Below are 14,010 nucleotides of genomic sequence, written 5' to 3'. Positions count from 1 at the left end.
TCCATTTTTCTACATTTTCTACATTCAAGCTACCTCTGGCTGACATGGGGCAACTTAAAAAGAAATTAGATATGTTAGGATAATATGTCCTTACTGAAATCATCAGAGTTTAATTTTTCTTATTTTTCAAAACATTCACAGTAATATTAATTTGTAACTCAGCACATATTGTGTAGAATAAGTAGCATAATATTTGTTATGGCTTACTGGCCACAGGCATTTATAATTTTGTTTAGCATTGTTATTATGATCCTTATCAAACTTACTATATATGTATGGTATAGTGTGGATGTATATTGTATGTATATATAGTGTGTATATATAGCACATACATGTTTGTATATATAGTCTACATATATATGGTATGTATATTTTTTTCCTTTTCTCTTGAACTTTGCTCAACTTTCATCACGCCCTGTAGTGCACTTGTATTAATTCAGGAGAAGAGAGAATGGATAAGGCAGTGTTTTGGCAGGAATACTGAGCTGTGAATCACTACATTAGTCTATGCTGAGTGGACATAAACTAGCAGCAATACTTAAAGAAAAAACATTCTAGTTTGATAGACTCTTTTTTCCTTCTCATTTCTAGCAGTTGTATAGTTATACTCAGTAATAAAAATGAAGTACACTGTGTTACATAAAATAAGCACATTTAAATTGAAAGTCTACCTTTGAATTTCCAAGTCTACCTTTGAAAGTCTACCTATCCTACCTAATGCAAAAAAACAGTCCCATTGGGTGGTGCTTGTAGCTCAAAGGGGTAGGACGCCGGCCCCATATGCTGGAGGTGGCGGGTTCAAACCCAGCCCTGGCCAAAAAAAAAAAAAACGGAAAAAAAAAAATTACCATAAATTACCTTTGATTATTTTCTCTTCTGAATTCCATCAATTCTCTCCATCGACACTTAGTGATACTTTGGCAGTTCTAAAATGGAACTTTTGGAATGGTAGCTCCAATTATCTTTACTGAAAAGAGTTTCTCTTCTGTTAAGGATGCACTTTCTTTATGAGTTTTTCTACATTAGCAGATGCTATTAAGCCTCTAAAGGAGAATAGAGAGATCTGATTAATTAAACTATTTTTTAAAATGGTTAATACTATTTGAACATTTATTATGTTCATAACTTTATCTGTTCTATCTCTTTTTAAAGTAGTTACTGTAATTATTCACATTTTATATAAACAGCCGGAAGCACCAAGAAATTTGCCCAGAGTCAAAAACTCATATTTGACCCAGGTGAATCCAAACTCAGGCATCTAATACCAGAAAAAGCAGGGCAAAAATAAATGCTGCTTACCTTATTTTGTATCCTGAAGAGATCACTACATGTTGCTCCTTTTATGGAGAATATGGTTCTATTCGATGTGTATTTTTCATTTAAATATTCAAGCTAAAAGCCAGCTATTCTTATTTGCTCTTGAAATGCATACATATTTAACTTTAAATCCATCAATTCACCTTAGGTAGGAAATGGCCTCATTAATTTCAGGGCCACCTACTATCCGTGACCTTCCATGTTTAAGCTCAGTTTATCAAGTGATAGGTGGGTTCAAACCCAGCAAAATAAATAAATAAATAATAATTTAAAAAGAAAATAAGCCAAGCTATCTGTGATTGGATCCGTGTTACCTTGATGTTTCTGCCTCTCGGGAATGCGGTCTGAGGGCGCCCGGCTTCTGACCAATCCGGTTTACTTTGCTCCCTGTTCCCTCCACCCTTAGAGAGCACAGCATTTCCCCTAAGGGAAAAGACTCATAGTCATAGTTTTTAAGTTGGCCTGTAGCTACTATGAAATAGGAGAACATAAAGTTTGACATGATGAAAATATCATTTTAACCTCCAAAATGAAACTTGGAAATTACCTAAAGTTCATGTGTCATCTAGGTTGTTTATGTGTCAGGGCCCTCTGTTCATGCCATGAAAATTTATTTCAATTTATAAATACTTTCATAAGGGAAAAAAATTGAGCTTGGAAAAGAGGTTTAGTGCACTGTGTCTCAGGGTTTTCTATGTTGAGAGAGTAAAGATGGGGAAATGACACTGTGGGAGATTAGAACTATTAAGAAAGGGAAGGTAGAGCAAATTTTTATTTGTTGTTATATATCTTTGGTAAGATTATATAAAATAATTAATCCATGCCTTTAGCTTTGCTCCCTTTATTTATTAAAGCATTCAATAAATATCTAGCTATATAAAGAGATTGGGCTGTTCCCTTCAGAAGGTGTGAGAACTCTTCCCACCTGTAAATTTTTTTTTTTTTTTTTTTTTTTTGTAGAGACAGTCTCACTTTATGGCCCTCGGTAGAGTGCCGTGGCATCACACAACTCACAGCAACCTCCAACTCCTGGGCTTCAGCGATTCTTTTGCCTCAGCCTCCCGAGTAACTGGGACTACAGGTGCCCCCCACAATGCCCGGCTACTTTTTTTTTTTTTTTTTTTTTTGGTTGCAGTTCAGCCGGGGCTGGGTTTGAACCTGCCACCCTCGGTATATGGGGCCGGCATCTTACCGACTGAGCCACAGGCGCCGCCCAATTCCCACCTGTAAATTGATCACAGTGTCTGACTTCCAAAATCCGAGTCATCTTTTAGACTTAGCTGGTATGTCCTGCACTCTATGAAAAGTAACCAATTGGTAGAGGGTTTAAAATATATTTATTTTCAAACCGTGGGATGCTATAGGACTTTCTATTGATTTCATTTGATTTTTAGAATAGTATTTGTTGCTTTTCCCTCTTGGGAAAATATACGGATATAGCATATAAAACACATACATATTAAAAGAATAAAAGTACAGATCTTGAAAGCTGCATGATGATATTAACCCATTGTCTTGACATCATTAAATTTCTATTATATTTAAAAAAAATAGAAAATTGTGAAAATGTAACAAAGGGCACAATTTTAAGCAGTGTAGAAGGCTAAAAAACCAATATAAAAAACTGTTCTAAATCTAGTAAATATAAATTATTATAGAGATTAATACCGTCAAACCATCTGGCAAAACCACTATTCCTTTTTACTGATTTTCTTTATGTTCAAAGATAATTTATTGAAGATTATCAAGCTTGTATTTCACAACTTCTGATCCATGTCAAAAATAAAAATAATCCTCTAGAAAAAAAAAAAAGTGACCAATTATTCCCACAGGCAATACCAAATATTTCTAATGCATCCTCTTATATCCCATCAATATAATTTATATTGTAACACTTATTAACAGTTATTATGAGTTGCATACCATGCTTTAATTTTTGTTTCATAATTCATCTTTCTATCTTTGTCCTGAATCGCTGCGTCTAGGACATTAGCCTTGTTTACTGGCACACTTTTAGCTCCAAGTATGGAACCAAACCATCAAACACCCTAGGTTTTCCCAAGTAAGTTACCCCTATATCATTTATCTCCCCAAATCACTACTTCTATGTGTGAGTGCACATGTGTGCACATACCATGTTTTCTTCTATTATTAGTAAGGAGTAAAATGTCAGTGAAAAACCATATGAATAAGAAAAAAATGTGCTCCAGTGTGGATCAGAGTGAAAGCAGGGAGACCAGTTAGGAGGTCATCACAATAATATATTTGGGGAAAGATGGTGGCCGGAATAAGGGCATAGGAGTGTAGATATTGTGAGAAGTGGTTGAAGGATTTACATAGAGGTTTTGCCCATTTTCCTCTGATTATTAATTTTGCCATTTATAAAACCAGCTACTTAGAAACACTGACATACTTATCATTGTGTGTCTCTTTTTACCCATCCTATTTAGTCATCACTAAAGAATGTTGATCAACTGTCTAGATATCAATACATTTTACTCATTTCTCTCTATTTGTATGGAAATGTCCTTGTGAACATGCCCATGATATTTTTAAATGGAAATACCTTTTAAATATTATTCTCTATTTTCAGTGTTTCCCTACTAATTTTTCTCCATCTTCCAAGTTAATAATTTTTATATTGTAAAAATAGGATCATGCCATTTTTCTCCTTAATTCCTTCACTCTCTCTCCTGGGTCCCTATGATTATATTGTGCTTTGTCCTGGAGACTGGTGTTTACCAAATTCATTTATCCTTTCTACAATTTTTTTTTCTTAATTAACAATGTTTCATAGATGCCAAATGTGATTCACTTTGTGACAGGACAAATGAAACAGGACAAAGATCAGTGTGTGAGATGTTACCTTGTTTGCATGAGAAGTCATCTCCTTCTGGAACTTAACTTCTCCCTACTTCAGCTGGCTGACCCAACCTTGGCTGCAGCAATCAAGGAAGCCACGAGTGGAAAATGCCAAAGCCGCCTGACTCTGAGTGATTCATAGCAGAGTGTCACGCCAAACCTGGGACTTCTGTCCTAAATTATCCTTTTGTAAAGCCCTCAGATCTTAGAATCATAGGTCTTGCATATTCTATATCCAGAGGACGTGTCTATTCATGTAAGGGGAAAACACGGCCCCCTCCCAGGATGGAAATGGTTCAATGGAATCACCTGCACCAAGTAGCTAGCTGATTCCTCCAGGGACTGGTGCCGTGTTGTGTTGGGGTCTCAGTATTGGTGTCTCCCTCAGTATTGGTGTCTCCCCAGGCTGTCCTTGGTGAGTAGAAGTCCACGTTTTCTGAGCCTCCATTCCTGCCACCATGGACAGTTTTCTCATGAGCCCTATATGGGTGGCTGGGGAAAGAGAATTACTAGTACCCATGAAATGGATGATTCTATCTACTTGATTACTAAAAGCTTCTTCTGCTGAAGTCACTTTATAGAGAGCATTCAAAGGAGCACATGTATCTTCATGCCCCATAATAATTCCACATACTTCTTACCCAAATTTCTTAGTTTTTTTTTTTTTAGAAGAGTCTCACTCTGTTGCCCAATGCTAGAATGCCATGGCATCATAGTTCACAGCAACCTCAAACTCCTAGGCTTAAGTGATTCTCTTGTCTCAGCCTCCTGAGTAGCTGGGACTACAGGCCTACACAACCATACCTGGCTAATTTTTCTATTTGTAGTAGAAATGGGGTCTCAACTATTGTTCAGGCTGGTTTTGAACTCCTGAGCTCAAGCAATCCACCCACTTCGGCCTCCCAGAGTTCTAGAATTACAAGTGTGAGCTATAGAATCCTGCTTCCCAAATTTCTTTGTAACTTATTTTCCATTAGTGTTCTTTCCAAGACCCTGACAAGATAGACAATCCACAGGCTCATGGTCAATATGTGGACCTATGTCTGGCCATCAACCTTCCCATAAAGGGCATAATTAGGATCGCTATTTATATTCTGCTCCCTGGGAAGATTTCCTTTCCCTGTCCTTAAGGGGTTGTTGGGCTACAGATGTGCACTTTGATGTGAGGCTACAAATCATGCAGAACTATCTGCAAACCAGGGCTTAATTTTGTCTCCTCTGTCAGCTGATCATAGGGTGAGCTCTTGAGGCTATAAATTCAGGCTGGGATTGAGAAGACCATGTAGTGGAACTATAAACCATGGGCATTTGGGCCACTTTTATATGTATCATTCTTTACTTATGTCGGCGTGTGCCAGATTATGTCAGATGAGCCACCTCCAAATGATGATGGAGAACTGCTGTACACACACAACTTTACAGCTTGGTGAGGCAGAGAATACCCAGTCTATGACAGGATGCTTGGGTCTCAGGGTAACTTGGTACCCATGGTTAAGCAGTGTGTTTCTACTAAAGCCTAGTGGCAAACCAAGGGCTCAAAAAGACAATAGTTATCTGTGGATGATGAGAAGGCCTTGCTCCTGGCCTGGAGAAATACTGGCAAGATAAAATGTCAGTACTACACTGGGGTCCTTCCTCAGAGAGACTTGGCCTTCCCTTCATTCAAAGGGTTCTGTTTAGAGAATCAGGAAAGCCAGCAGCATGGCTCAGTACACGTCTGCAGGCTGCAGAGTAAAAGAAGTCAAAGGTCTACAGCCAGGGGTGATGATGTCCAAAGGCAGGGAAAGAAGAGTGCCCTACCTCCAGGAGGGAGAGTAGGTGAAGGCTCCTTTCCTCTACCTTTTTGCTCTATCTCGGCCTCCAGATGATTAGATGGTGCCCATCCAGCTTGACTTCATATTTTTCTCATTGAGTTCATTGACTCACGGACACAGTGAAAAAAATATCGCTTCATCCATTATGTAAGTATCCTTTAATTTAGTCAAATTAATACCTAAAATTATCATCACAGCACTGTTACATAAGTCTGTGTTACTTGTCTGTATTGGACCTTCCTGTTAGGGGATAAAACTATGCAATGCCAATCAACAATGGATATTATTTATATTTAATCATTTGCTCTTAAATGTACTGTTTATTGACTTTATGATGAGGGCCATTCTCCCTGGAGACAGGTGAGATCTCAATGTAGTTCTCTGATTTGCATTTCTCTAATAATTAGAGACAATGAAAATTTTTTCTTGAGTAGATTGGCCTTTGTCTTCATCAGAAAAGGTTCAAGAAGAGGCAAAATCCTACAATATCCAGTATATCTAGGTAGTCTCCTATTCAAGTACTGACCAAGCCCAGCCCTGCTTATCTTCCAAGATCAGATGAGACTGGGCATGCTCAAGGTTGGTGGAATTGCAAACTAGTACAAGCTTTATGGAAGGAAGTATGGAGAGTCCTCAAAGAAATTAAAGTAGACCAAGAGCCTTTCAATGCATGAATGGATTAATAAACTGTGGATATATACCACGAAATACTATTCACCCATAAAAAGATGGAGATTTTGTATCCATTGTTACAACTCGGATGGATTTGGAGAGCACTTTCCTAAGTATGACAAGAATATTAAAGCAAGCATCACCTGTACTCAATACTAATTTACAACTTGTAGATTAACAGAAGTAGGCACACATCAGAAAAACAGCTCAATTAAATACAAGAAACGGGAAGGGAGGGAGGGGAGTTGTAGGGTTCCTTCTCAGTGGGTACAAAGTATAGGTGTAAGGCACACTTCCAGGGCTATGAACACAACCACAATTTAGACTTTACCTTACAAACAGGAACAATGTAACCTAATTGTTTGTATCTTAATAAATCAGAAATTCAAAAAACGTATTGTTTGTTCTTTGTGACTAATTTTCACCAAACCCAGCATTTCATGATGATGAATTTGTTGCAAACATCTTCTGTACCACATAACTTGTAAATCATGATTTTATTATTTATAAAATAAATTCTTAAACGTTATTCACATTTTATGCTGCTCATAAGATTCCATTTCCCAGGAATTATAAGCCTTCTATTCTCATGTCCTCTCTAGGTCTGCTTCTCTTACCAGTATATTAATGAATTTGTATGCCCCCTCAAACTTAGATAACAAGCTGCATTTAATTTATTTGTTTACCTATTTACATTACACATATGGTCACAATTATTGTATAGTTTCTGGAGTCTGAGAATTAGAAGGTCAGTTTAGAAACCCAGCATTTTTTATATAAATTACCACTTCAATTTTCTGTTTGCAAAACTTAATCAATGTTTATCATCACACATTTCAGCAACAAATATCGAGCTAATAATTTTTCCAAGTGGCTTAAATAGTCCAAGGATACTTCTGAGGCTTAAAGATGGTCCATGGATATCTGCAGTATTTTCATAGCAGCATTAAAATTAGAAAATTGAAAAGAGCATATACTAAATACCAATCAATGTTCCAACCAAAGAACTAAGTTGAATCTAATGTTAGAAGTAAATGATCACATTCCTGTTTCCAATGCCACACATTATCTTGGACATGCATTTGACTTATTTTCAATAAAATGATATTTTTCTTTGTGTTTTCTTCTACAGATTACACATTTTCCCATCAACTCAACTAGCAAGTACTCAATTATTCTCCTTAAACTAACCATTTGTATTTACCTTCTTGACATAACATTATTTGTCTGTATTCTTTGAAATACGTTGACAATTATTTGACACATAATCTTTGGTTTTATGCCTCCATATAATGTTAAACAAGATAAGTAACTTCACTTAACCTGGGTACTAGTTTTTATCTAATTACTGTTTGCAAAATGTATAATTTCCCATTTTCTGTTAAACACCAAAGAATAGGATGTGTATATTGGCTCATATTTAACAAGCAAATCCAAAATTGTTTTTGCATAGTAAAATCAAACCATTTCTACATATTTGCTGCCTTACTTTATAAGACTCATCTACTGATATCTTATTTTTTATTTATTTTATTCAAATCCATGTGGTTTTTGAATCTAGATGCTTTCATTTTTTCCAACTTGTCTGAAAATGTCTTCTGAGTTAAAGAAAATTAGAAAAAAAAATACTGAAACTTTTTTTACATAAATGCATTGGACAACAATCAGGAAAATATAACTTTTATGATATCAAGCTGAATGACCTCTTTATGACAGGCCATGATGTTGCTGAGTTCACATCTCACATTATGTGAACATCACTGCTTCTAACAGGTGTAACTTCAGCAGTAAGGACACTGGCCAGGGGATCTTCCTCCTGGCCTTTAAGTATGGCTATTTTTTTTAACAAGCTCTGGCTTCACTCAGTTTCCTCTGGAGTTCTAATAAGCCAACTTCCCTATCTCCTCATTAATAATGCTTAGCTTTAAAATTATAATTGATTTCAATTGCCCTTTTTTACTGATTAAAGAAAGACTTCTATGAGCAGAAAATGAATCTATTTTGAAGAATATGTCAGCTTTATTCAGGAAACATCCATCTGCCTCCTTTGGAAGTACACACTGATTAATTCTTTGTAGCACCTGAATGTGAATGCATGTGGCAAATTGGGAGAGAGAGAGGGAGAGGAAGATGGCATAGTCCATTAGGGATGATATATAAAAAAAAAATAAGCTGGGAAATACAGAACACAGGAACTATTAGACTCGCTGTCTGGTGAGAACTTCTCTGCCTCAGAGATGATGTTCCCTTGTTCTGTCCTCCTGTGGCTGAAAGCACAAGCAGTGCCCTCACACTTCCTTTATAAGGACCTCAATCCCATCCAGGAGGGCTCCTTTTTTCATAATTTAATCACCCCTAAAGGCTCTAATGGTTAATTCCATCATATTGACAATTAACTTTTAATATATAAATATTGGAGGAACATATTCAGAGAATAGAGAAGGGATTGGAAAATTTTAAGAAGAATGGAAGGGGATGGAAGGAGAGTGGGAGCTGAGAAATTCTGATCAGACACTGGAATTCCTGATAGCAAATTTTTGAACACACTCATATTTACTTTTTAAAGAATGTGTGTGTGAGGCAGCGCCTGTGGCTCAAGTAGTAGGGCGCTGGTCCCATATGCCGGAGGTGGTGGGTTCAAACCTAGCCCCGGCCAAAAACCAAAAAAAAAAAAAAAAAAAAAAGAATGTGTGTGTGTAGAGGGAGTGAAAAATAGGTGGGAAGTTAAGTTTCCATTAAAACTATAGTCCTAAGTAAATAAAAAAAAAATTATACTACAGTCCTACAATTTAATTTAAGCATCCTTCCAAGTAGAAATTTAATCTACTAAAAAAGTAAATAACTTAAAGCACTTTGTATATGATATTTAAAATCTTTTTGTAAATAATAAGTGGGAAAAATACTGCATAAGAAAAAAACAATAAAGTATTGCATATGGATATTAACATAAGATACTGTGACTTTGATTTTTAAATATTTAATTCCTTTCTTCTCCTGATCAAGATATCATTAAAATCAGCCCTAATCCTGAGGACCCAGTGAGATATAGAATGGTTATACAGGGCCTCATATTTGCTTGGTAATTTACTTTATCTTTAAATAGATAAAAATACCTGAGTGTTAACATGTGTGTAACTTAACAAATATTATGAGACAATGTAATATTGAACTAGACTTCGAAAATAAATATTCTCTTTAGTTCAGATTTTTAGCCAAATAATCACAGAAAGAAAGGGATCCTTTTCCTGGTAATTACATTCCGTAAAGCCTTCTTTACTTCAGTATTCCTGAGGCTGTAGATCAGAGGATTCAACATGGGGATCACCACTGTGTAGAACACTGAAGCCACTTTGTCCCGATTCAGGGAGTAGCTGGAGCTAGGTCTCAGGTAAGTATAGATGGAGGTGGCATAGAACAGAAGGATGGCTGTCAGGTGGGACGCACACGTGGAGAGAGCTCTGTGCCTCCCCTCCCCGGAATGCATCTGGAAGATGGAGACGAGAATATAGGAATAGGAGGTGAGGATGATGAGCAGAGCCCCGACCATATTCACACCAGCAAATGTAGAAAAGATGCTTTCTTCCAGGTGTGTGTCAGAACATGCGAGCTTAAAAAGTGGGGGACTGTCACAGAAGAAGTGATGGATGACATTGGAGCTGCAGAAGGGCAGGCTGCTGACATAGCTGGTGTTGACCACGGAGTTTAGCAGCCCTGCAGCAAAAGCCCCAGCTGACATTTTAAGGCAGACGGTCCTAGACATGACCAAGGAGTAAAGCAGAGGGTTACAGATGGCCACATAGCGGTCGTAGGCCATCAACCCAAAGAGGATGCATTCAATTGTCGCCAGGGCTATAAAGAAGTACATCTGTAGGAAGCAGCCAGCAAAGGAGATGGTTCTCTTCTCCGACAGGAGATCTACCAGCATCTTTGGGGTGATGGTGGATGAATAGCAGATGTCCACAAAGGACAGGTTAGCCAGGAAGAAATACATGGGTGTGTGAAGTCGGGAATCGGTCCTGATTAAAAGGATCATCCCAGCATTCCCCAGAAGTGTAAGTGTGTAAATCATAAGAAAAAGCAAAAAGAAGATAATCTGTAGCTCCAGGGTGTCTGTTAGACCCAAAAGGACGAACTCAGTCAGTGAGGTATAATTTTTTCTGGTCATTTGTTACCAATATATTTTACATAAAGTTTGAATGTGGCTTAAGTATGTCCCCCTTTGAAAATTTAGATAAAAATAGAAATATTGTTAAAGATAATCATAAATGGAAAAAATTTCAGGATCATGTGCCATAATAACTAGAATTACTGAAGTGAAAAGAAATTACAGGACAAATAGGTGAGCATTCAAATTAAATAAACAATTCTCTGTTGAATCTGGGTTTTGGTCTTTCCAAATCTCTGATTTAAGTCCATATACTCCACATCAATTTCCCCAAATGCAAATACATTGTTCTATTTTTTCTATATCAACCTACATCCCAAATGCAAAGAATGTAACTATCTTTTTTTTTTTTTTTTTTGTAGAGACAGAGTTTCACTTTATCGCCCTCGGTAGAGTGCCGTGGCCTCACACAGCTCACAGCAACCTCCAACTCCTGGCTTAGGCGATTCTCCTGCCTCAGCCTCCCGAGTAGCTGGGACTACAGGCACCTGCCACAACGCCCGGCTATTTTTTGGTTGCAGTTCGGCCGGGGCTGGGCTTGAACCCGCCACCCTTGGTATATGGGGCCGGCACGCTGCTCACTGAGCCACAGGTGCCGCCCAAAGAATGTAACTACCTTTCCTGAAGTTTCTCCCATTCTCTGGAAAGATATACAGATTTAAATCAAATACATATTTCCCCTCAAAATCACTGTACATTCTTTAGCTCCAAAACGAAAGCATTATACTCTTCAAATTGCAATCAAGTAACTCCAAGCAGCAAGAATAGTGACCATTTCAAATAGCCAATATTTTGACATCTATCCTACCCTTAAGCATAATTTTGTAATATTTTAAAAGAGAATCAAATAATCATATTCTAGTTACATATATGCTATTGAATTAAAGCAATATGGTAGCAGTTAGTTACCTGTCCACGGCAGTGAATAGATGGATGGATGTTTCTAAATTCCTTCTAGTGAGGTCTTCCCTAATAGTCTATGTGTGTATGTATATATCTTATATATATATATATATCTGATATGTATATATATATATATATATTTTTTTATATATATAAAATTTTGTTTTTCTGGTCTGGAATTCTCATTTAAAGGCCAAATATCAAAAGAAGAAAATTTATTTTTCAAATGCAATGGAAAGTTGAAATGTCTATTGGTAAAATTTTGAGACACCTTCTGATTAAATACATATTGGTGCCCTTTTGTACTTTTTTTTCTTCAAAAGAATTGGATAGTCATGGGGATTAGATAACAGGCATTAATTGTGGCGTCAATCCTCTAAAGACAGGAGCTGATTTCTCCAAGGAACCTTGAATGCGATCATAGAATCAAACATTTTGTGCAGCTTCTATCAGGGTTTTCTGACCTCTATGTTATTTTAAAGTTAGAGAAAATATTTCAGTTGTTTATTTACACAACCTTTTCCTCTGCAATTTTAGATTATTTTAATTGGGTCAATAGCCCACGGTCAAATTATTATTCATCCATGTCCAAAGGCAAAATAACCAGAATTACAAGTATCTAAAATCTAATTGGCTTCTATTTGTAGAATCAGGCAACATCGTATTCTATAAAATAGAATGGCTGTTCCAATGAGCGGAGGAATGTGGCCTTATTGACATGAAAGGACTAAGGTAATAAGAAACGGAACAAAAAGTACTTTCCATTTCAAAGTTATTGTCCTAATAGGGTTAAAAGAGATGTTATTTCCTTATTACGCTGACTCAAGTTGACTGGAATCTCCTGTTTCTTTGGAAAACTGAATTGTTTCAAAGTTTGATTCAATTATCACAGGATGTCCACTCTGGCTTAGACTACTCTGCTGTGGCCTATTACAGGGGCCGTTAGAAACGGAGGGTCTTACAAACCTTACCATCCCCTCTCTCACTGTGTGTGTGTACCTCCCTGTCTGTATAAATTTAACTTCCAAAATACTTCTGTTCCTGATTGAAATTAATGAGCAGGAGAAACTAATTATATCCATTGTATGATGTTTAAAGAAACATTATGCCCTGAGCAAATACAACAATGAATAAGGAAACTTTATTTCTTTTCACAATTGCAGAATAGTGTCAGCTTTTAAAAAAATAATTATTTGTGATTCTGACCATATGAGCTGATGAAAATACAGATTTTTCTAGATCTAAATTCACAAGTAAAACAAGATGAAATAAACCACATCCAGCTTCTTTACATAGAGAATCTGTTTGTGTAGGGAATGCATAGTATTTTGAGTAGTACAGTATGATTTTACATTTAAATGTTCAATACATTTTCTACGCAGGTTTATACACTGACATTATACTTTCCCTGTTTTCAAGATGAGGAAAGCAAGCCTTAAAGCTGTTTAATGACTTTCCAATAGATAAAGTGGAAGAATCAACTTATACATTTTTCAGCATAAACAATTCATAGCAAGCTACCAAATTCCTGTTTACTTCTTCTTTAACTTAGTATCAGTCACATATAATAACGTATGTTGGGGCTCAGGGATCCTGGTTCCCTGATTTGATTACTTGGCTGAAGTAGAAAATTCATCCAAGGCGTCGTGGGAATCAAACACAAAAGTGGGTGGAAATCGAAAATGAATCAGAACAGCACAGGCAGCGTGAACAGGAAGTAAAAGTGAACTGCACAAGTGTCAGTATAACAAAGAGAAATTTTATTTAAGAACAAAGAGAAAGCTTAGAGCACTTCCAAAGAGAGCTGGGAGCAGGTCCCTCTCGTGAGCGAGGGAGGTGAGAGGAACGAAGAGGCAAAGACCCTGCAGCGTGTGAACACCATCTGTCTCTCCATTTGAAATCGATTGCAACTCTTTCTTTGGCCTCTCTGCACCTACACACATTATTGTCCTTCTCTATTTGTCATTTATTATTATCTTTTTCTATTGGTCATTGGTCACCTAGGTTACCTCACCCCCATAGTCTTCTCCCCTTTTTTTTGGCAAGAGTTGCTGAGTGGTGAATGTTCCTATGGGTCTTGCTCAGAAGGCAGGATTTTCCTTCCATTGCCCTTGAAGGCCCTTTCTTCACATCCCTTCTCCGTGTGTGTATATAAGCATACACACATGTACCTGTGCGTGTGCGTACCTTCCAGTGAACTCCATCCTGTCACATCTCATGCCTGACACCACTCGTCAGGGCCCAAGACTGGCCAGGTGTCCAGCCCAGCTTTACTAG

General features: G+C 37.1%; 1 protein-coding gene across 1 annotated transcript; it reads right to left on the bottom strand.

The window, feature by feature from the left end:
- Positions 1–9,885: 9,885 nt before the first annotated feature.
- On the bottom strand, positions 9,886–10,830 carry LOC128565757 (olfactory receptor 5F1). The gene has a single exon (XM_053562466.1). The coding sequence runs from the start codon at positions 10,828–10,830 to the stop codon at positions 9,886–9,888; it is 945 nt and encodes a 314-aa protein (XP_053418441.1).
- Positions 10,831–14,010: the final 3,180 nt, after the last annotated feature.

The sequence above is a fragment of the Nycticebus coucang genome, chromosome 14 (genome assembly GCF_027406575.1).
Source record: "Nycticebus coucang isolate mNycCou1 chromosome 14, mNycCou1.pri, whole genome shotgun sequence".
NCBI lineage: Eukaryota > Metazoa > Chordata > Mammalia > Primates > Lorisidae > Nycticebus > Nycticebus coucang.
This window is presented reverse-complemented; position numbering and strand designations above follow the sequence as displayed.

Coding starts and splice junctions, on each gene's coding strand:
- LOC128565757 (XM_053562466.1), bottom strand. CDS start 10,830: ATGACCAGAAAAAATTATACCTCACTGACTGAGTTCGTCCTTTTGGGT.